The sequence below is a fragment of the Balaenoptera borealis genome (genome assembly GCF_965194805.1).
Source record: "Balaenoptera borealis genome assembly, chromosome: 8".
Lineage (NCBI taxonomy): Eukaryota > Metazoa > Chordata > Mammalia > Artiodactyla > Balaenopteridae > Balaenoptera > Balaenoptera borealis.
Window position 1 is genome coordinate 25,934,848 of NC_138865.1, and position 24,896 is coordinate 25,959,743.

The 24,896-nt window shown below is 39.3% G+C and overlaps 2 protein-coding genes across 18 annotated transcripts in view; one reads left to right on the top strand and one right to left on the bottom strand.

The window, feature by feature from the left end:
* The window catches only part of ZNF169 (zinc finger protein 169), a 69,962-nt gene that overhangs the window by 32,394 nt on the left and 12,672 nt on the right, over positions 1-24,896 (top strand). For 3 of the 5 annotated variants that reach the window (XR_014247186.1, XR_014247187.1, XM_082401074.1), the window contains 2 exons: positions 1,315-1,441; positions 1,926-2,021. Coding sequence is in view for 3 of the 5 variants with exons in the window: in XM_082401074.1 (XP_082257200.1) it covers positions 1,315-1,441; positions 1,926-2,021 (223 nt within the window). In the remaining 2 variants the exon portion in view is untranslated. Of the gene's footprint in view, positions 1-1,314; positions 1,442-1,925; positions 9,931-24,896 lie in introns of those variants that run through there. The other 2 variants (XM_082401072.1, XM_082401073.1) reach the window with 1 other exon arrangement.
* Positions 10,527-24,896, bottom strand: part of LOC309632966 (uncharacterized protein) — an 86,284-nt gene continuing 71,914 nt past the window's right edge. For 12 of the 13 annotated variants that reach the window (XR_014247211.1, XR_014247213.1, XR_014247214.1 and 9 more), the window contains 2 exons: positions 15,993-16,072; positions 10,527-14,141 (listed from right to left, as the gene is read on the bottom strand). The gene's annotated coding sequence lies outside the window, so the exon portion shown is untranslated. Of the gene's footprint in view, positions 14,187-15,992; positions 16,073-24,896 lie in introns of all 13 variants that reach the window. The other variant, XR_014247212.1, reaches the window with a different exon arrangement.

The window sequence follows — 24,896 nt, forward strand, 5'->3', positions numbered from 1 at the left end:
CTTTGAGACATTATGTTTTCCTCCTCATATCAAGAACAAGGCAAAGATGTCTGCTTCCACCACCCTTATTCACTTTTGTGCTAGAAGTTCTATAGTAAGGCAAGACAGGAAATAAAATACATATAGATTATAAGGAAAGAAATAATTCTGTCCCTATATGCAAATGCCATGATTGTCTATATAGGAAATCTTAAGGAATCTAGGAGAAAAAAAACTCCTAGAGCTAGTAAGTGAGTTCAGCCATGTTGCAGGATTCAAGATAAGCATACAAACAATTTATTTCTATATCATAGCAATGAACAAAATCTATATCTTTTTTTTTTATTTAGGCTTTTTAAAAAATTTATTTGTTTATTTATTTTTGCTGTGTTGGGTCTTCGTTTCTGTGCGAGGGCTTTTTCTAGTTGCAGCGAGCGGGGGCCACTCTTCATCGCGGTGCGCGGGGCTCTCACTATCGCGGCCTCTCTTGTTGCGGAGCACAGGCTCCAGACGCGCAAGCTCAGTAGTTGTGGCTCACGGGCCCAGTTGCTCCGCGGCATGTGGGATCTTCCCAGACCAGGGCTCGAACCCATGTCCCCTGCATTAGCAGGGAGATTCTCAACCACTGCGCCACCAGGGAAGCCCCTATATCATTTTTAACTGAACTAAAAATACAATACCATTAAAATCACTAAAAAAAAGAAAAATGAAGGAATTTTTAGGTATCAGTTTTTAAACAAAACCTGCTTAGGATTTGTATGCTGAAAACCACAACATGCTGATGAAAGACATCAAAGAACATCTCAGTAAATGGAGAGACATCTCATGTTCATAGATTTGAAAAGTCAACATGGTAAATGTGTCAGTTCTTCCTAAATTGATATACAGTTTAATGCAAATCTTGTCAAAATTCCAGCAGGGTTTTTTCGTAGATATAGAAGAGATTATTCTAAAATTTATATGGAAAGGCACATGCCCTAGAATAGGTAAAATATCTTTAAAATGAAGAATAAAGGGGGAGGAATCACTCTACCTGATTTCAAGACCTACAGGATATCTACAGTAATCAAAACTGTGATTTTCACAGCATCGTAGACATAAAGATCAATAGAATAGAGAACCCCTGAATAGAGCCACCAGCAATGTGGGAGAAGGATTAGTAGTCTTCAACACATGGCAAAAGGGTTCAGGTTGAAAGCAGGATCTATCTATCTATCTCACCCGCATGCCCCACGCTAGCCTTATTGCATCCGTGGCCCTGGTTAGTAGCTTAGGTTAAGTTGACTAGTGGGCATGGGTGGCTTCTGGGTGAGCAGGGATGTGTTTGTGTTACAGACATTAATGGCCTTCAAGGATGTGGCTGTGGCCTTCACCCAAAAGGAGTGGAAGCTACTGAGTCCTGCTCAGAGGACCCTGTATCGGGATGTAATGCTGGAGAACTACAGCCATATGGTGTCGCTGGGTAAGGTTGACCTGTCTCATGTCTCAGACTCTGCCTGTGGGCATCTTAAGATTTTATGGAGCAGCCACCATTCTTTGGGCTCAGAAAGAAACATTTTCCCTACACCCAGAGAATGTCTGGATTCTATAGAGTTGGAAATAGTGAAGTTATGTGTGTGTGTGTTGCTGGGGGGGGGGATATGATGTTGCATTTGCAGGCCTCTTCCAAGGCTGGGCCCTCCTCCAAAGTGATCTTGCTTCAAATGGGTGAATATTTGTATTTACTCAAGCACAGGGGAGAATCATATACTGCCTTTAGATCCAGGATTCCTCCCTCCCCTTAGTCATCTTTTCTCAGCATTCAGAGAAACTTTGTCCCCCTCCACCCACCCTGCCATGCTTCCCTACCCTCTTAGTCATTGCATTCCCCGGCTGAGTCCGAGTTCTGTGATAGCCTCTTAAGTCACTAACCCAAGATCACCTTGGTTTTTTTCCCCTGTGAGTAGGAATTGCCTTTCCTAAACCAAAACTCATCAAACAACTGGAGCAAGGGGATGAGCCCTGGAGAGAGGAGAGTGAAAGTCTTCTGGACCTTTGTCCAGGTAAGTGGGAAACACCAGGCAGACAAGGAGACAAGGCAGTGAGGCGCTCAGCAGGTGAGGAAAGAGGAGCATCTGTGAGCTTCTGGGGAGAAAGCTCTTCTGCAGGCCTCCCTTCTATGCTATTCCACTCAGCCCAGAGAGGGCTTCCCTGGCAACCCCCTCCTTCCTCCCCCAAAAGAGCCACACTCCGCTCATTTGGTGTCCCTTGTCCAGCACTTCTAGGATCTCCCCATTCTTGAACTTTTGTTGGTTGGCCTGACCTTTAACATAGCACTTATCCTCTGAGACTAAGTCATCTACCCTGCTAGATTCTGTCCAGTAACCTGGTAACGTTTTTGTGCATTGGTTCTACCCCGTAAGTTCCCATTACTTTGTTTCTTCGACGATGGGTTATTTAAGATTACAACAGGGTGTGAAGAATTATACGAGTGCCAATCTGCCTTCCCTGCAGCCTAGGAAATAGACCATGATAAGACGAGGTGACAACCCCCTGGTTGTGTCCCACTCCTCCCGCCCCTGAGAATCCGACTTCTGCATTAGCATGCCCATGATTGCCTTTAGCCTTTTAACCATTCAGCAGGTCTTTCATCCATATAGAGAGTTGTTTTGCATGTTTGTAAACTTCTCTGCACATAGTATCATATTGTATACCTCCTTCTGGAACATGCCTTTTCACCAGTTTTATGTGAGATTCATATTAAAAAGTGTAGGTTTAGTTTATACTTTTAAAAATGGTTATATATGATTCCATTATATGAATATTTTAATGCAGATGAATTATCTTGTCCCTTCTTTTGGACATCTGAGTTACCTCCAGTTTTTGTCTATGAAATAATGTTGCTGTATATTCTTGCTACCTCCTTGGAAACACATGCGAGAGTTTCTCTCAAGATGCATACCTAGGAGCACAGTGGCTGTTTCATGGGCATGGGTAGCCTCAACCTGATTAGATTTTGCCGCATTGTGTTCTGAAGCTGTTCAACACCATTTTATACTCCCAGCAGCAGTGATGAGTTCTTGTTCCATATCCTCACGTTTTTCACCCATCTGTTAGGTTTGTGGTGAAATCTCATATGGGTTTTGCTTTCCAGTGAGCATGAGCATCTCTTCCTGTGTTGATTGGCCATTGGTGTTTCCTTTTCTGTGATTTGACTGTTAAGGGTATTTCCCTACTTTTGATTTGGGCCATTTCTGTCATTGACTTGTAGAAATTCCATACACATTCTGGGAACATTTAGGTCTTTAATCCAAGTGGAATTAATTTTATGTGAATGTTGCGAGGTAAGGATAAATTTCTGCCTGACTTTTTTTTTTCATTCTTTTATTTTCAACATTCCTGGCATTTTATTTTTGTTTATTTATTTATTTATTTATTTGCTTCTAAATACAACCATATATCTGTACTTGTACTTTACAGCAAACTCAGTGCTTTTTTCTTTTTTAAAAAAGAACTATTATATAAACTATAATTATAGTATAATAGAAAAATGTTATTATGGTATAATAGTTAAGGGATAATTATAAGGTATATTATCAAAGTGTAATAAACTACATATATTTAAAGTGTAGAATTTGGTAAGTTTTGACATCTGCACAGCCATGAAACCATTGCCATGATCCATATCCTAAGCATACCTTTCACCCCAAAGTTTCCTTGTGCCTCACTGTAATCTCTATCTCCTGCCTCTCCCAGTCCTCCCCTTCCTCTCATACCCAGGCAACCACTGATCTGCTTTCCATCATAGATTTGTTTGCATTTTTAGAATTCATATAAATTGAATCATATAGAATACATACAGGATTCTTTCACTTAATAATTTCACTTTCAATAATTATTTTGAATTTTATCCATAACGTTGCATGTATCAATAGTTCATTTCTTTTTATTGCTGAGTAGTAATATAGATATCACAATTATTTAGCCACTCACCTGTTAAAACAAATTTGAGTAGTCTCCAGTTTTGATGAATACAAATAAAGCCTGTATGAACATTCATGAAAAGTCTTTGTGTGAACATACGCTTTCATTTCTTTTGGATAAATACCTGGGACTGGAGTGGCTGGGTTGGATGATACAGGGTATATTTAACTTTTTATGAAACTCACAAAGTGGCTGCACTATTTCACATTTCCACCAGCAGTATATGAGAATTCTGGATGCTCCACATATTTGTCAACACTTAGGTATTATGATTTTAATTTTAAGCATTTTCATAGCTATATAGTGGCATCTTATGTGGTTTTACTTGACATTTTTCTAATGACTAGTGATGTTGAGAATCTTTTCAAGTGCTTATTTGCTATCTGTATATCTTCTTTGGTGAAATGTCTTCTCAAATCTTTGGCCCATTTGAAAAGTTGGTTTCTTGTTTTTATTATTGAATTTTGCAAGTTCTTCATATATTCTGTATAGAACTCCAGTATCAGATATTTGATTTACAAGTATTTTCTCTGTGGCTTGCTTTTTATTCTCTTAATAGTCTCTTTCAATGAGAATTTCTTAATTTTGTTGAAGTCTAAGTTTCAATTTTTTCTTTCATGAATTTCACTTTTGGTGAGATATTTAAGAAATCTTTCCCAAAATGAAGGCCAAAAAGAGTTTTATATATTTTTTCTTCTAAAAGTTTTATAATTTTTACTTTACATTTAGGTCTATATCTTGAATAAATTTTTATACTTGGTACCAGGTCTGGATTTAAGTACAATTTTTCTTTCTTTCTTTTTTTTGTATACAAATATCCAATTTTCCAGCACCATTTATTGAAAAGACAACCCTTTCTTTACTGAATTTCCTGTGCACCTTTGTGGTAAATCAGTTGTGTATGGGTCTATGTCCAGACTCTTTTTCACTCCTTTCTTTATCTATTTGATGTCAATACCACATAGTCTTTTTTTAAATTAATTAATTAATTTGTTTTAATTTATTTATTTTATTTTATTATTTATTTTTTGGCCACATTGTGTCTTCGTTGCTGTGTGCGGGTTTTCTCTAGTTGCAGTGCGCGGGCTATCTCTAGTTGCAGCGAGCGGGGGCTGCTCTTCATTGTGGTGTGCAGGCTTCTCATTACGGTGGCTTCTCTTGTTGCAGAGCATGGGCTCTAGGGCACGTGGGCTTCAGTAGTTGTGGCTCACGGGCTCTAGAGCACAGGCTCAGTAGTTGTGGTGCATGGGCTTAGTTGCTTCGCAGCATGTGGGATCTTCCCAGACCAGGGCTTGAACCCATGTACCCTGCATTGGCAGGTGGATTCTTAACCACTGTGCCACCAGGGAAACCCTATTTATTTATTTTATTTATTTTTTGGCTGCATTGGGTCTCTGTTGCTGTGTGCGGGCTTTCTCTAGTTGCGGCGAGTAGGGGCAGTGTGTGGGCTTCTCATTGCGGTGGCTTCTCGTTGCGGAGCACAGGCTCTAGGCACGTGGGCTTCAGTAGTTGCAGCATGTGGGTTCAGTAGTTGTGGCTTGCGGTCTCTAGAGCGCAGGCTCAGTAGTTGTGGCGCACGGGCTTAGTTGCTCTGTGGCATGTGGGATCTTCCTGGACGAGGGCTCACACCCATCTCCCCTGCATTGGCAGGCAGATTCTTAACCACTGTGCCACCAGGGAAGTCCCAATACTATGTAGTCGTGATTACTGCAGCTTTATAATAAGTCTGGAACTTAGTATAAATCCTCTAACATTTTTTCTTTTTTCAAGTTGTGCTAGATTCTTTGCATTTCCACATGAATTTTAGAATCAGCTTGGCAATTTTCACAAAAAAAGCCTGCTGGGAGTTTGATTGGGATTGAGTTGAATGTACATCAATTTGAGGAGAATTTACATGTAAATAATACTCTGTCATCCAGTATATGAACACAGTCTATCTCTCTATTTTTATGGGACTTCTTAATTTTTGTCAGCATTGTTTTGTAGTTTTTCGTACACAGGTCTTATGCATCTTGTCAGATTTATCCCTCTGTGTTTCATATTTTTGATGCTATTTAAGGTACTTTAAAATTTCAGTTTTCAATTGTTTGTTGGTAGTTTATAGAAATACAATTAATTTATGTATAATGATCTTGTATGTGGTAAATTTGCAAAACTTACTTCTCAGTCCTAGCAGGTTTTGTAGATTGTATAGGATTTTCTAAATAGATGATTAAGTTATTTGTAAGTAAGTATAGTTTACGTCTTTCCATTCTTTACGTCTTTAATTTCTTTTTCTTGCCTCATTGCACGGCAAGAAAATCAGTGCAATGATGAATTTAAATGGTGAGAGTAGACATCCTTTCCTTGTTCCTGATCTTGTGGGGAATCCTTTCCTCCTAAGTGGAAGTTTTATAGCTGCCCTTCAGCAGCTTGACAGACTTCCCTTCTATTCCTTGTTTGATGAGTTTTTATTGGGAATGGATGCTGGATTTTGTCCAATTTTTTTTGGGTATCTTTAGAGATGATCATGTGTGTTTTTCTTTTTTAGTCTTTTAATATGGTAAATTACACTGTTTTTTTTTTTCTTGTTAAACCAACCTTGTATTTCTGTTCATGCAATGCACTGACCTTATTCAGATTTTACCAGTTTGACCTTCACTTTTGTGTATGTGTATGTTTATTTAGTTCTATGAAATTTTATACATGTACATTCATGTAACTACCACTATATTCAAAGATACAGGACAGTTCCATCACGAGGATCCCTTCTGCTACCCTTTTATAGTCACAGCCAACTCCATCACTCCTCCCCTTCTCTTCTTCTGGCAACCACTAATCTGTTCTTTGTCTCTATAACTTTGTCATTTCAAGAATGTTATATGAAAGAAGTCATATCATATGTTACCTTTGGGGATTGCTTTTTTTCACTCAGCATAATTTTCTTTTGAGATCCATCCAAATTGTTGCATGTATCAGTATTCCATTCCTTTTATTGCTGAGTAGTAGTCCAATGTATGAATGTACCACAGTTTGTTAAACCATTCATCCATTGAAGGACATCTGGGTTCTGTATAGTTTTTGGCTATTATGAATAAAGCTGCTATGGACATTTGTGTATAGGTTTTTGTGTGAACGTAAGGTTTTCATTTCTGGCATAAATGCCCAAAAGTGCAAGTTTCTGGCTTATATAAATATGTTTAGTTTTGTAATAAAGTGCCATACTCATTTCCAGAATGGCTAAACCATTTTACATTCCCACCAGCAGTGTTTGAGTGATCCAGTTTGTCTACGTTCTTGCCAGGATTTGGTGTTAGCACTATTTTTTTAAAAAAACATTTATTTATTTATTTGGTTGCACCAGGTCTTAGTTGCAGCAGGTGGGCTCCTTAGTTGCGGCTCACGGGCTCCTTAGTTGCAGCATGCGAACTCTTAATTTTGGCATGCATGTGGGATCTGGTTCCCTGAGCAGGGGTCGAACCCGGGCCCCTTGCATTGGGAGTGTGGAGCCTTAACCACTGCGCCACCAGGGAAGTCCCAGCAGTATTTTTTATTTTAGCCATTCTAATAGATTTCTAGCAGTATCTCCTTAGTTGGTAAGAGTAAGTAGTTTAGTGCGAGCAGTTCTTCTCTGGGGAGAGCTGAGTAGCTGAGCATATCTGAGTTAAGTGCACTGTATCAAGGCTTTACTCTTCTTAGAAAGAGACTTGTGTTCTCCCCATGGGTAGGTAAAAAGCTTATGAGTCCCTGTTCATGGGTGGCTATTGCTGTCATTTTGTGAGGTCTTCATGGCATGTCCTTAGCATCTACTCATTATGCTCAGATGATCTTTATCCCCAAGTGGCTGGCAGATATGAGTGTGTCTTAAGATCTGATCTGACCAGCAAATGGTTCTGGCAAAGATGATCTAACAAGTGCTGAGAGGAAAGGCAGAGTCTCCTCCTGGGTTAGCTCATGTGAGTGGCTGGCAGGAAGGGACCCATGGACTCAGGTCCAGGGTGTCCACTTGAGCATCTCCAGACACTGCAGTTTTAAAAGGGCCAACTTCTGGCAGCGCATCTCAGCTTAGTGGGCCCCATGAAAGGTGGTTGGCCCCAGGAGTAATGGGTAGCATGCATGTCGTTACCTAGAGTTGTTTATTTGTTTAAGGTGGAATTAACTTACAAGGAAATGCAAAATCTTAAGTATACTAGTCTGTGAGTTCAAACAATGCATATACCTCCAAAACCCAAACTATATCAAAATACAGATCATTACTGTTATCCACATAGTTCCCTTGTGGCCCATCCCAGTAAACCCCTGCTCCTACCCCTCAGAGGTACCACTGTTCTGATTTTATTTCACCATAGATTAGTTTGGCCCACTGTACAATTTTGCATAAACGGAATCATTTAATATGTTCTTTTTTGTGTAAGGCTTCTTTCACTCAGTATAGTTTTTAAACTTCATCCATGTTGTTGCATACATCAGTAGTCTGTTCTTTTTTTAACATCAAATTGCATTCCATTATATGAATATATGACTGTTTATCCATTCTCCTTAATAGACACCTTGATGGCTTCCAGTTTTTAGTCATTTTTAAAAAGTTGCTATTAACATTCTTCTGCTAAGAATTTTTTGTTTGTTTTTGGTAAACCTTTGTTTTCATTTCCTTTGGATAAATACCTAGGGTATATTAGTTTTCTAGGGTTGCTGTAATAAATTACCACAAACTTAGAGGCTTAAAACAAAGAAATTTATTCTTTCACAGTTCAACATCAACATACTGGAGGGGCTGGTTCCTTCTGGAGGTTTTGAAATGGAGTCTGTTCTTTGTCTGTCTCTTAGCTTCTGGTGGTTGCTGGCAATCCCTAGTATTCCTTGGCTTGTAGCTCTATCACTCTAATCTCTGCATCTGTGGTTACATAGGCTTCTTCCTTCTATATGTCTCTGTATCCAAATCATCCTCTCCTTGTAAGGATTCCAGTCATTGAATTAAAGCTCATTCTAATCCAGTATAACCTCATCTTAACTTGATTACATCTGCAAAGACTCTATTTCAAAATCAGGCCACATTCACATGTTCCAGGTTGATATTAATTTTGGTGGGATAATATTCAACTCAGAACACTGAGTCATAGGGTAACTGTATGTGTAGTTTTATAAGAAACGACTAGAACTTTTCCAGAGTGGTTGTACAATTTCTCACTTCCATGAACAACAAACACATGAGAGTTCCTGTCACTTCACATCTTCCCCAACAGTTTTCATTTTATCTCTGGTGATGGATGTGTAGAGTTATCTCATGGGGGTTTCCATTTTGCTGACAGTTAATGACAGTGAACCCTTCTGTATGCTTTTTGATCATTAATATATATCATATACCTTACTTTGTGAGGTATACATTCAAATCATTTTCCAATTTTTCTGCATTGTTTTTCTTTTTATTATTGAGTTCTATGAGTTCTTTATTAATCCTGGATACCAGTCCATTGTCATTTGTACATTTTGCAAACATCCTCTCAGTCTGAAACTTTTCTGTTCATTTTCTTAGCAATAACTTCTGATGAGCAGATATTTTTGAGGAAGTCTAATTTTCCTCTGTCATGAAGATAATCTGTATTTTCTTTTAACTGCTGTATACTTTTAGCTTTTATATTTAGGTCTACAGTTCATCTTGAATTAACTTTTGTGTATGGCATGAGGCAGGAATCAAGGTTTATTTTTCTTTTTAATATGGATACACAGTGGCTCTAGCATCATTTGTTGAAAAGTCTTGTCTTTCCCTCATTGGATTGCTTTGTTGAAAATCCAATCACTGGCTAAGTGTGGGTCTATTTTTATGCTCTCTCTGTTCTATTCCTTCGATTAATATGTCTATCATTAAACCAAGTCTCACTGTATTACTGTAGGGTCACTGGAAGTCTTGAAGTCAGGTAGTATAAGAAGTCTTCTCCTTTTGTTTTTCTTTTTCAGGATTGCTTTGGATAGTCTAGGTCCTCTGCATTTCCACTTAAATTTTAGGATCAGCTTCTCATTAAAAAAAAGAAAAAAAGAAAACTTGGGTAGTGTTTGAGATTTTAGTGTATCTATAGATAATTTGGGGTAGAAATTACATCTTACCAGTATCAAATCTTACAAGCCACTACCAACATCTTTTCAAATTCATCTCAGCAAAATAAAAATTTGTGAGATGCAGCTAAAGCAGAGTTTAAAGGAAATTTATAGCCTTAAGTGCTTATTTTAGAAAAGAAGGTCTATGATCAGTGACTTAAGAAGCTAGAAAAAGAAGAGCAAAGTAAATGCAAAGTGAGTGAAAGGAAGGGAATAATGAAAATAAGAGCAGAAATCTGTGAAATATAACACTTTATTAACAACAGAAAATTTTGCTAAGCCAAATGTTGAACGTCTGAAAAGATTAACAAAATTATATGTTGCTACATAGACTAATCAAGAGAAAAAGAAGACATGAATAATTCAAGAATGAAAGGGAAATTACTACATATCCTTCAGACTTTAAAAGGATATTAAGGGGATATTATGAACAAGTTGATACTAACAGGTTTAACCCTTATATGAAATGGATGAATTCTTGAAAAATACTACTGACACAGGATGGGACAAAATCTGAGTATAGTACATTTATTAAAGTAATTAAGTTGGTGGTGGATCCGTGAACCTACACAAGTGATAAAAACATTCCAAACTGAATCCAGCCACGTTTGAAAAGAATTACATACCATGTCCAAGTGGAATTTATTCTACATATGAAAAGCACAGCATTAGAAAATCCATACTACAGAATATTAATCAATTCATATTTATATATCCTCTAATAAGATGGAAGCTTTCTCTCTAGCTCTCTTCCTTTCTTTCTGAGTCGTCACCAAAATCACATATAACATCCGTGTTTCCACCAACAGTCCCTTCTTGCCAATCTAGGCTTTTTCTTGTATGTACCTCAAACTCTTCCAGCCTCTACCTATCACCTCATTCTAAAGCCACTTACACAATTTTAGGTATTTGTTACAGCAGCACCCACTTCTTGGTACCAAAATCAGTATTATAGTTATTGAGTAACAGAACCAATAGGACGTATGTACACACACACACACACACACACACACACACACACACACACACACACACGGACATGAGATTATAAAGAATTGGCGCATGCAACTGTGGAGGCTGAGAAGTCCCAAGATCTGCAGTCAGCAAGATGAAGACGTAAGAGAGCCCATGGTGTAGTTCCAGTCCAAAGGTTATCAGGCTCAACATCCAGGAAGAACTACTGTTTCAGTTCAAGTGTGATAGCAGGAAAAACAAAACCAATCGCATCCATCTCCTCTCCACCATGCACCCTCCCATGTCCCAGCTTGAAGGCAGTTAGACTGGAAGAATTCCCTCTTATTTGGGAGAGGATCATCAGTCCTTTGTTCTATTCAGGCCTTCGACTGATTGGATGAGGGCCACCCACATTAGGGAGGGCAGTCTGCTTTACTCAGTCTTTCCATTTAAATGTTAAAGTCTTCCAAAAACACCCTCACAGAAACACCCAGAATAATGTTTGACTAAATGTTGGGGCAACCTGTGACCAGCGAAGTTAATACATAAAATTAACCATCACATATGCTAATATTTCTTTTATATTTTCTTAAAATCATGGAGATGGCATATTATGAAAGTTGTCCAATTTCCAGGAATTCTGATTAATATTGAAAAAAATGTTCCCTTTCTACATTTGTGGACCAAGTCTTAAAATTCTTTAAATTGTTTAAAAGCAGTGAATGCACATCATTCTTTCTTCTGCTGTAATCCAGTGTCTATGGCCATTTGTTTAACTCACTGCTATACTTTCCTTCCTCACAACTGCAGCTGCAGAAGGCAAAATTTCTTTAAGGAGCCATTAGACATGGATTTTTTTTTCCTTTGGAACGTTTAAGTTCATTAACAATTATTGAAGTACTTACTGGTTTGAAAAATCAATTGGCATGAGAGCAGCTGTAGATTATAAAAGAATTTATAAACTGATTAACTTTTTTCTACATCCTGGAAATTTCTGTGATTAACTGAAAAGCATTACCTTGGTAACATTTTATTTTTTATTTCTCCTTCTATTGAGGAACTTCTGGATGTTTAAAACCGAAGTGGACTTTGTAATTCTTAATCACTTCTAGCTAAAATTTGCCACATTACTAGACAGGTACAAAAATGATGAATGAGTAGTCATATTAGAGGCTATGGTTCCCATAAGGGCAGCGTTAACTATTTAAATCAGTCACCATATTTTATACAGAAGACACTGAATGGCACACCTGTAATGATGTGCTGTTTACCACTGGCCTTAGACTTTATGCCTAGCCGGGAGTATAAACAGGCCAAGGAGAAGGCAGTGGCTGCTTTTCTCTCCCCATCACAGACAAGTAGACAGTAGTGCAATACTGAAAGCTCAGCTGTCAGAACTTTAGAATTACAACAAAGTATTTCTTGGAAACTGCAGGCCAGAAATGTACATACCTGCCACGAGTTTTGAAAATGTGGACAGCCTAGCTTAACAAAATAAACTGACAGATAGTTCAATGAGCTGAACTAGAGACCAACCATGGTGGGACCCCTGACTGAAAGGATGTTCACTTTCACAGTGAAAGTCCAGCAGGGTCGGCACTTGCGAGTGATTATCAAGGCCATTTCACAGGAGCTTCTAGGACTAGCAACACACACACACACACACGCACACACAGAACAAACTAAATTTAGTGAATAGTTTGCTGAGGGGCTTTTAAGTGTTAGGAAGGGGTTTCATGGTAGTTATTCTTGTTAGTATTGAAAGCTAGCCTCTTAGACCAGATGGAATGAGTAGTTTTCTGTAAAAGGGTCAGGTCGTAAATATTTTAGTCTTTGTAGCCTTTATGTTCTGTGTTGCAACTACTCACCTTTGTTGTTGTATGTGAAAGCTGCCATAGACACAACATGAAGACAGAGTGTGGCTGTGGTCTAATAGCCCTTTATTTACAGAACACCTGGTTGGCTGTAGTTTGCTGCCCAGTGTTATAGATGGTTCATAAAATACATCTCATTTTTGACTGATGAAGAAAGAATCAGGTAGGTCTGGAAAGGCCTGGTATACCGAGTTTATTTAAGGTTCATGGTATTTTTCATCAGCTTCTGGCGGATAGAAGCAGGGTAATGGAGCAAGGCATACAAATTTGATATCTGTTAGAGCTATTTTAGGTGGAAATTTTTCCATTTACAACAGTTAAAAAAAAACACTGCGAAAAGCAGGTCTTGGAGGAGTCAAAATCCTTTAAGGGGTTGCAGGCCTAGACTATGTTTTTGTGTTTTACTGCTGAATTCTCACTCCCAGATAGAGAACCCACTGCATAATGCTCTAGGAAATACTTGTTTAGGATGGGGGAAACACCTTCCAGTTCATTTCCCACATCGGTCTCTGACCTGTCCTCTCTATTGCCTCCACCATGGGGCCTCTAGGTGGAGTGACTGCCTTTTTTGACTCCATCTTTTCTTGTAGGAAATGTCCCTAAAGAAATTTGTAATAAGTTATGTAGTTTAACTCTCAGCAAAAGCATATATTTGTAGATATTGTTTACATCAGTGTTAATGACTGTGGCTTGTAAGATAATTGTATTGGGGGCAGATGTATAACTCTAATGGCAGCAATTTATAGGGCTAGAGCTGCCTGTGATGCTTTCTTAAAACTATTTAAGCTGGGCTGATATTTAGAGCTGGCTCATTGTGTGGGTTTTATGTGTTGTAAAAGGATATACATTAATGTGTCACCCTGGGATGAAAGGTAGGTCTGTGAAGGAAATCTTTGTTGTGGGAACATCTGAGGAATGACTGCTGGACAAGTGTTACCATCCACAAGGTACCTGTGGTGATTCTGACCGACACTTTCTCTCCAGCAGAACCAGGAACAGAATTCCAGCCCCATCTCTCCTGCCCGGTGAGTTTTTCCAGTCCACAGTTCCTCCATCAATATGTGCTCTGCGGTCACTCCGCTCAGATCTTCCCAGGTTCATCTGCAGGAAGCCACTTCCTACTAGAAGCTCCAAGCTGCTCGAGTGACAAAGCAGAAGATGGAGAGAGAGAAGGCTCTTGCACTTTGTTTGGGAGGCTGCAGCTGAGTGGGACTTCAAGGGCATTCTTCAGCCCATCTCAAGGTCAGCCAGTAGACCAGGAAGGCAACAGCGGTGGAGGAATAGATGAGGAGATGATCCCTGAGGAGGCAGATGCAATGTTGACAGGGGCAGACATCTCAGAATCTGGAGCAGTCATATGTGAAAAATACAGACTAGGACTTAGCACAAAGTCAAGCCTCTTTAGCCCCCAGAAGCTTCATGTGTGCCCTGAATGTGGCAGAAGCTTCTACCAGAGGTCAGACCTCATCAAGCACCAGAGGACACACACAGGGGAGAAGCCCTATAGTTGTAGGGAGTGTGGGCGAGGCTTTGGCCGGAAGTCCTCCCTCACCATACACCAGAGGAAACACTCAGGGGAGAAGCCCTACATGTGTAGGGAGTGTGGGCGACACTTCAGGTATACATCCTCCCTAACTAACCATAAGAGGATACACTCTGGGGAGAGACCCTTTGTATGTCAGGAGTGCGGGCGAGGCTTTCGCCAGAAGATTGCCCTCATCCTGCACCAGAGGACACACTTGGAGGAGAAGCCTTTTGTGTGTCCAGAGTGTGGAAGAGGCTTTTGCCAGAAGGCATCACTCCTCCAACACCGTAGCTCACATTCGGCTGAGAGGCCCTTCTTGTGCCTTGAGTGTGGGCGTGGCTTCAGGCAGCAGTCGCTGCTCCTCAGTCATCAGGTTACACACTCAGGGGAGAAGCCTTATGTTTGTGCCGAGTGTGGGCACAGCTTTCGCCAAAAGGTCACTCTCATCAGACACCAGAGGACACACACAGGGGAGAAGCCTTACATGTGCTCTGAGTGTGGGCGTGGCTTTAGCCAGAAAGTCTCCCTCATGGGCCACCAGAGGACACACACAGGGGAGAAGCCTTATGTGTGCCCTGAGTGTGGGCGTGGTTTTGGTCAGAAGGTCACCCTCATCAGACACCAGAGGACGCATACTGGGGAGAAGCCTTATCTGTGCTCTGAGTGTGGACGTACCTTTGGCTTCAAGTCACTCCTCACCAGACACCAGAGGACACATTCAGGGGAGGAGGCTGATGTGTACAGAGTATGTGAGCAAAGACTTGGTCAGAAGACCCACCTCACCTCTGACCAGAGGACATACTTAGGAGAAAAGCCATGTGTGTGTGATGAGTGTGGACGTGGCTTTGGCTTCAAGTCAGCCCTCATCAGACACCAGCGGACCCATTCAGGAGAGAAGCCATATGTATGCAGGGAGTGTGGTCGTGGCTTTAGCCAGAAGTCTCACCTCCACAGACATAAGAGGACCAAGTCTGGCCATCACCTGCCACAAGAGCTGTTCTCTTGACGTTTCCTTTCTTTTCCCTATGAGTGTGTAGATGGCAGAAATCACTAGGAAATGTTCCACTTTCCTTAAATTCAGTCGAGGAAAAAAGTGTTGCATTCTTTCAGTGATCTTAAGATAGTTGATTTATGGTTTACTTCCTGCACTAGCAATGTGTTTTAATTTGCTAGGGCTGCCATAACAAAATACCACAGATGTGGTGGCTTAAAGAACAGAAGTTTGTTTTTTCAAAGTTCTTGAGACTGGAAGTCCAAGATCAATGTGTAGGCAGTTTGGTTTTTACTGAAGTCTCTCCCCTTGGCTTGCAGATGATTGCATTCTTGCTGAGTCCTGAATGGCCCTTTTTCTGTGTGTGTGCTTCCCTGGTATCTCTCTTCTTCTGAGGACACCAGCCATACTGGGTTAGGGATCCACCCTATGACCTCATAATATTTACCTTTAAAAGTCACATTGTAGGTTATGGCTTCAATGTATGAATTTGGGGGAACAATTCAGTCTTAACAACTCAGCCCTCCGGACACTGCAGATTCACTTTCTTCACATACAAAATACATTCACCCCATCTTAACAGCTGCAAACATCTTAACCCATTCCAGTATCAACTCTAAATTCAAAATCTCACCTAAATCTCTTCTAACTTGAGTGTGGATGAGACCAGAGGTACGTTTCATCCTTTGGCACAATTCCTTTCCAGCTGTGAACCTGTGAACCAGAGATTATTTGCTTCCAAAATACAATGATGGGATAGGCAAAGAATTCACATTCCCATTCTAAAAGTGGAAAGAAGGATTGCTGGGTCCCAAGCAAGTTTAAAACCTTGCAAGGCAAATTATGTTAGTTTTTAAGCTTGAGAATAATCTTTGGCTGTGTCCTCTACCCTCTGGTCCCAGTGGGATGGCAGCCCCACCTTCTGGTCTCACTGGGATGGCAGCAGTGATACCTGGCCCACTGAGACCATGGAAGAACCATACGGCTCCTCAGACTTTTATTCTCTGGGCCTGTTTTGGAAATGACAGACCTGCTGGTCTCTGTTTCACCTTTGGGGTCATTCTTTGCTCTTCTTGATGGATAATGTGTTTGTAGTCAGATAGATAGTTAACGCTATTCTCCCTTCTTGTAGAATCCCAGAAATCTGACAGCCTGCCTTCATTTTGTCCCATCTAGGTCACCTTTAGTTCTACTGAGATGGTTGATTGGTTCCAAACTTACCTCTCTGTCTTTATTTATTTATTTATTTATTTAATTTATTTATTTTTGGCTGTTTTGGGTCTTCTTTGCTGCGTGCGCACTTTCTCAAGTTGCAGTGAGCGGGGGCTACTCTTCGTTGTGTTGCGCATGCTTCTCACTGAGGTGGCTTCTCTTGTTGTAGAGCATGGGCTCTAGGCACGTGGGCTTCAGTAATTGTGGCATGAGAGCTCAGTAGTGGTGGCTCACAGGCTCTAGAGTGCAAGCTCAGTAGTTGTGGCACACAGGCTTAGTTGCTCCACGGCATGTGGGATCTTGCTGGACCAGGGCTCAGACCCATGTCCCCTGCATTGGCAGGCAGATTCTTAACCACTGCGCCACCAAGGAAGTCCCCTAAACATTGTCTAGCCACACCACAATATTCTTTCCAGAACATGCTTTCTCATTTTTTACAACATGGATAGGATGAGAACTTTCCAAATCTCTAAATTCTGGTTCTCAAAATTTTGCTTAACATTTCCTTCAATTTATCTCTGTACTCCCACATTTTACTACAAGGAGGAAGGAGAAACCAGGTTGCACCTTCAACACCTTGCTTAGAAATCTCCTCAGCTAAATATTTGTCACTCGTGTCACAATTTCCACTTTCCACAAAATACTGGAACACAAGCCAGGTTCTTTACCACTTTATAACAAGGACTGTCTTTCCTCCAGTTTCCAGTATCATGTTCCTCATTTCTATCTGAGACTGCACCATAATCACTTGTAATGTCTGTATTCCTACCAACAGTCTGTTCGAGGCAATCCAAGCTTTTTATAACAAGTGCCTCAGACCTCTTCCAGCCTCTATCTAGCACCCATTTCCAAAGCCATTCCATAGTTTCAGATATAACTCTCAGTACCAAAACTATTCTTTTGCTAATGCTGCCATAACAAAACCAGAAGCTGGATGGCTTACGCAACAGAAATTTATTTTCTCAGTTCTGGAAGGTGGAAGTCCAACATCAAGGTGTCAGCAAGGTTATATTCTATTGAAGTCTCTCTTCTTGATTTGCAGATGGCTGCCTTCTTGCTGCATCCTCACATAGGCTTTCTTATGTACATGTGCTGGAGAGAGGGAGTGAGCTCTGGTGGCTCTTACTCTTACAAGGACACCAGCCCTATTGGATTAGGGCCCCAGCCTTATGCTACCATTTAATCCTTTTTTGTTGTTGTTGATTACACCATTTAATCTTAATTACCTCCTTATAAGCCCTACATCCAAATACTGGGGGATTAGGGCTTCAACCTATGACTTCTGGGGGGGAGAATTCAGTTCATAACACTGCCTTCTGGATACCCCAAATTTATATCTGGCCAACAACAATGCCATAAAGGTGTGTTCTGACCTTTGCTTTTCTTTCCCTGTGAGTGTGAAGGTGGCAGAAATCACTAAAAAATGTTGTGCTTTCCTGAAATGGAATGGAGAGGAAAAATGTTGCTTTCTTTCAGTGTTCATTAGTTGGTCTATCACTTACTTTCTAAGCAGCAGTCCTTCTCTGTATTTTATGGCTGTTTGTTTTAATAAACTGCTTCTTTACAAAGTTGCACACCTAGTTATGTACCTTATTCACTCACCTCTCAAGAGCCCCAAGGTATTCAACCTCTTGGGAGACATGAGAATTCACTGTCTATTTTGTTCTGGACTCTAGTTCTGTAGAGGGAAAGCAATATTATAATAGCCTTCATCTTTACCCTTCTTGAGTCCTCCAAAGCCATATGAGATTTCCAAGCCATACACTCAGCACCACCCCCAACAGCTGATTGAAAGGCATCCATTAATACCCATCCCTGTAGTCCAAGGCCCATTGGCTGTGCATACATGCCACTGATTTAGCCCAAGGACTCATGGCCTTCAGTCACAGCCCTCCCTAGTCCTCCAGTCAGGGGCTAAGGAACTGGAGTACCCAGCTTTATATCCAGGCATTGACCATTGTTTCTTAATTTCTCTAATATCCAGAGTCTGAAAAATACCCAGTCTGTGACTGGCTGTGTGCCCTTGCCTTGGGCACTGAACGGTCACTACAGGATCATTTTTCCCAGGCCCAGATGGCTTTGCTGGCTTAAAGTCCAGAGGCAATAAAAGTTTAATAAAGTATAGTATACAAAAAAACAACAAAAACAAAAAAAACCAGAAACCTTTCACATGGGAAAAAAATACCGTAAGTAACATCAAAAGACAAATGATTGGAAGAAAAGTATATCAACATATAAATCAACATCTTTCACAGTTCAAGGGTTAATATCCCAACTTTATAAGAACTTTTAAAAATCAAGAGGAAAATACCAGATGTCCTATAGAAAAATGGATAAAAGACATGATCAGTTTACCAAAAGAGGTATAAAGAAATGAAAAGATGTTCAACTTCACTCATGATATGAGAAATGCAGATTATAACTACACTGAGATACCATTTCTCACTCATCAGCTTCACAAAAATTCAAAAGTTTGACAGTACTCTGTTATTTGTGAGGCTGTTAGGAAATAGACATTTTACTACATTGTTGGTGGGAATGCAGAATGGTAGAAGCCTTTTAGAGGGGAACCGGGCAATATTTAAACTGTATATACATACATACCTATTGACACAGCAAGCACACTTCTAAGAATCTAAAGAGTCACTTGCAATTTTATGAATATACACATGCACATGGTTCTTTTTCACAGCATTATTTACAGTTGCAAAATATTGAAAATGGCTTGAATGTTTAAGCATAGGAAGCTCTACCAACTGCAGCATATACACAATGGAGTAAAACGCATGTGAGAAAAAGTCTGAGGAAGAAGATATTAATGAAATATTATGGAGGAAATGTTATTAAGTGAAAAGAGCAAAGGGAAAAAAGCACATATAGTTTGTTACCTCTTGTGTCAGAAAGAAGGAAAAATAATGAACATAGTATTTGACTATATATCCTCAGTCTTGGGCAGTTTATTTTTATATGTGTGTTAGAATTACAAACAAATCTTAAGCTCTTTAGTAGGTTTGTTTCTTATAACAGTATGGTGAAGCAGTTTTGAAACTGTTTTGGATGCATTATAGGATTGAGCAAATGAGTACATGTGTCTATGTTGTTGGGAGCCAGGGTTCTCACTGTGGAAGAAAAGTCATACAAATATGGAATGGGACAAAGCAGGGAAGAATCCCAAGAGAATGAGCAGGAATTGGAAGTATTGGTGTGAACTTAAGATTTGGTAAGATTTGTATACGTGTGTCTGTACATGCTTATGTGCCCATGCATATTTGTATGCATATATATTTGTATATGTGTGTATACACACATGTATTTTCTATGTCCCCTGAAAAGTCCAGGAAGAATGCTCCAGTAGCAGTGAGCACATCTAGCATCCAGATCTTAGTCTCTAACACCATTTTCCATTAGTGGAAACCCTGGCTTCTTGGCTTACTGGCTGCTTCCAGGGTTAGGATAGGGTAAGTACAAGATGATTCTGGATCCAGAAAGTAAAAATGTGCTTAAAAACATGTTGGAGGATGACACTAGGACTGGGGAGGTAGTTTGAAGGGATTCCCACCCACTGGCCAAATCTGGGATGATTTGAGCACCAAACTACTTGAGTACACTTATAAACCACTGGGAAGAAAAAGAGAAACTTACAAGTCTATAACAATAAATATATAAGTCAATGAAGTCTATTGCTTACAGTAGAATGCCAATGGCAACTGGTAACTTCACTTTTTCCTCCTAGTATCAACAACTTATATAATCATAGTACATTTATTAAAACTAAGAAAGTAATATTGGGACATCACTATTAGGAACTGCACACTGTATTCAGATTTTCCACTATTGTCCTTTTTATGATCTAGGATCCAGTCTAGGATCTGACACTGCATTTAGTCATCATGTTTCTTTAGTCTCCTCAAATCTGTGACAGTTTCACTGTTTCTGTCTTTCATGACCTTGACACTTGAAAAGAGCTAGTCAGCTATTTTATTGAATGCCCCTCAATTTGGGATTGTCTGAAGTTTTCTCATTAGACTTGCATCATGGACTTTTTGCAAGAATACCACAGAAGTGAAGTGTACCATATCAAGGGGTACATGATGCCAACATGATTTAATCCTGGTGATGTTAACCTTGATCACTTGATAAAGGTAGTGTTGGACAGGTTTCTCCACTACAAAATCAACCATTTTTCTCTTTGCATACCCTGTTCGTTAAAAGTAATTAGTAAGTGTAGCTCATACTCCTAGGGAGGGCAATTAAGCTCTACTTCCTGGAGAATGGACCTTGTGACTAGAATAACAACATAGTGACAGTGCTTCTTACACTCCCCCATCCTATAGAAGAAAGTGGCCCAGTATTTCCTGGATCCCAAACTAGCAAAAGACAGCCCAAATAGGCTCATTTCTCCCTGGATGGAATGGAAGTCCTGCTGACAACACCAGGTGAGCCCAGCAGCACCAGCAGGCGGTATCAATTAGGACCCCTGATAACAGTAAGTGGTGAAGGGAAGTGCTCTCTTTTCTCACAGGACTGACACTCCCCTCCCCTCACCCAGGGACACTAGGTAGTTGGCTGGTAGCAGCCAGGGCAATTCTGCCAAAGAAATACCTGTCCCACAAAGTGTTCTTTATCCCCACATACCTGAGACTCCCCATCTACATGCAAGACACCTGGCAGCTAGGCAGCACCAGCAAGGACATGTCCCCTCTCCCCCACCTTAAATTGCTCAGCAGAGGAAGAGATTCTCCTCCCCTACTGACAGATACCAGGTGGCCAGGAGACACTGGGAAGGGGGACCCTGATACATCAGTGGCTCAGCCAGTGAAACTTTTCCTATTTTGGGCCACAGCATCCCCTATCAAGAGACACAAAGAAACCTGTTTTGGGAAGCTCCATCCACACTCTCCAAAAACACCAGCAGGGAGGAGCAACAGTGTTACCAAATAAACCAAAGACATTCATAGTATCACAAGAGTTTTGAAAACTGTCATTGGAACAAACACAGCCCATAGCGCTAGGCCAGGACCTGGGGGCCAAACCTAAAGACAGAGTGACTTCCTGCTAAAATGAAAGATTTAAATAAGATGCAGAGTCCCTTAACATCATAGCTAAATGTTCAGGATACAAAAGAAAATTACCCATCATACCAAGAACCAGGAATCACAAATTAGAAAAGACAATCACCTGACACCAATACTGAGATGGGACAGTAAAGCAGCCATCATCAAAATGCTTCAAGCAATTGTAAGTTCTCTTGAAACAATGAAACAAAGGGAAAAGTACAAAATTTCAACAAAAAGAAGGTATACAAAAAGTGAGGTGAAAATGATACAACTAAAAATTAGAAAATTTAAAACTCATTGGAGTCGGTCGATGGTAGAGTTGATATGACAGAAAATGGAATCAGAGAATTTGAGGACAGGTCAATAGAACTTAGCAAATCTGAACAAGAGAGAGTAAATAGAGTGGGATAAAAAAAGAATCTCTGGGACAAGGATAAAAAAGCTAATATTTATGTTATCAGAGTCCCAGAAAGAGAGAATGGGACTGAAAAAATATTTAAAGAAATAATGGCTGAAAACTTCCCATATTTGGTAAAGACCTAAGTGTGCAGATTCAAGAAGCCAAGTGACTATTAAGTAAATCCTAATGTATCCACACTAAGACATCATATTTAAAATTATGAAAACTAAAAACAAAAAAAATATTGAAAGCAGCCAGAAAGAAATGACTCATTACCCATGGGGGAGAGGGGAACACACCAATTCAGATGACAGCAGATACCATATGAAACGTTGGAGCTCACAAGGAGATGGCACAATCTTTTTCTTTAAGTGCTGAAAGAAAATACTGCCAACTGATGAATGCGCATCTGGCAAAACTATTCTTTAGTAATGAAGTGCAATGAATATGTTTTTAGATGAACGAAAACTAAAAGAATTTGTTGCTAGCAGACCTACCCTTAAACAATGTCTAAAGGAAGTTCTTCAAATGGAAGTAAATGATAAAAAGAAATACTGGAGTATTAGGAAGGAAGAAAAAATGAACACAAATGTGAGTATATATAATAGATCTTCCTTCTACCCACAAGATTTTAAAATCACATGTGATGACTGAAGCAAAAATTATAATACTGGTACTCTAGAAAATGATATTTAAAAATGGGAAAGATAAAGGGACCTAAATGAAAGTAATGTTTTCACACTTAACTACAAGTGGTAATATACCGTGAAAAGGCATGTATGTATACTGTAATACTCAGAGCAACCACTAAGAAAACTACAAAGAAATGCACTAAAAAACATTAAGAATGAATCCAAATGGAATCCTAAATAATAATCAAATAACCCACAGAAAAACAAGAAACAAGTAACAGAAAAATGAGAACCAGAGGAAACAAATGTAAAATAAATAATAAAATGGCTAACTTAAGCACTAACATATCAGCAAGTAACAGTTCTCATTACACCATTTGAAAGAGAGATTGTGAGGGTGGATTAAAAATCATAACTATACGCTGTTTATCAAAGTCAATGACATAGGTAGACTGAAAGCAAAAGGGTGGAAAAAGACATATCATGCAGTCAATTTTAAAAATCAGTAGTATACTAAAGTAGATTTCAGAGCAAAGAAATTTATTAGAGACAACAAGGGACATTACTTAATAATCATAAATCAATCCACCAGGAAGATATAACATTCCTATATGTATATGGACCAAATGACAGAATGCATGAAGCAAAAACTGATAGAGCAGAAAGAGAAATTGAGAAAATTCATTACTATTGACAATTGTTGGTATTGTTCTATCAACTGACAGAACTACTGGAACAAAAATCAACAAGGATGTAGTAGACCTGAACACCATAATCAAACACCAGGATCTAATTTATACACACACACACACACACGCACACACACACACACACACATATGTATATCATTCCACCCAAGAACAGCAGAATACATGTTTGTTTTTCCAGCACCCATGAAACATTCACCAAGGCAGTCCATATCCTGGGCCATAAAACACACTTCAACAAATTTAAATGAAAGGATATATTCTTTAACCACAATGGAATCAAACTAGATATAAACAACAGACAACAGGAGAACCTCCAAAGACTCTGAAATTTAACAACACAGTAATAAACCATGGGTCAAACAGGAAGTCATTTCAAAGGAAATAATTTAAAAAGACATAGCACTGAATGAAAATACAACATATCAAACTTGTAGAATGCTGCTAAAGCCAGGATGAGAGGGGAAATATATAGCACTAAATGCTCACATTATACATTAAGAAATGTTTCAAATCAGTAGTTTAAATTCACACCTGCAGAAACTTGAAAAAGTGGCTTAAAATAAACCTAAAGGAAGCAGATGGATGGAAATAATAGAGATAAAAACAAATCAATATCATTCATACAGAAAAACAAGAGGTAAGGAAACAAAAAGTTGGTTCTTCAAAAAGGAAAATAAAGTTGATGAATCTCTTATAATTATGACAAAAATAAGAGAGAAGATACAAATCATCAGTATCAAGAATGAAATGGGATATCACCATAGATCCTGTAGCCATTAAAAGGGTAATAAGGAATTACTATGAACAGTTTTACTATACTCACGAATTCTGTGTCTAGAGAAAATGGAATAATTCCTCAAAAACCACATTCCAAAATTCTAGATAAAATAGATTATCTGAACAGTTACATAACCACTTAGGAAACTGAATTTATAATTTAAAAATTCCTGAAAGAGAAATATCCAGGCCCAGATGATTTCACTGGAGTATTCTACAAAACATTTGAAGAAGGATTAATTTTGTACAGTCTCTTCCAGAAAACAGAAAAGGGAACATTTCCTAATTTATTTTATGAGGCCGTTGTACCTTGATGCCAAAAGCAGACAAAGTACAAAACTGTAAAAGCACATACCAGTATCTCTCATGAAGATACAAGCAAGAATTCTCAAAAAAATGAGCAAATTAAATCAAACCATGTATAAATAGCATGATACCTTATGACCCAGTAGAATTAATTCCACATATCCTAGGCTGGTTCAATATTAGGAACTCAGCAATGAAAAAGAGCAAACTATTGATAAAAGCAACAACCTGGATGAATTTCCAGAAAATTACGCTGAGTGAAAAAAGCCAATCCCAGTAGGTTACATACTATATGATTCCATTTCTATAATATTTCTTAAAGTGAAAAAATTATGAAGAAAATAGTAATGGTTAACATGGGTTAAAGGTGAGGTTAGGGGGACAGGAGAGAGGTGGGTGTGACTAAAAGGGCAACATGAGGGATCTCTGTGGTAATGAAACTCT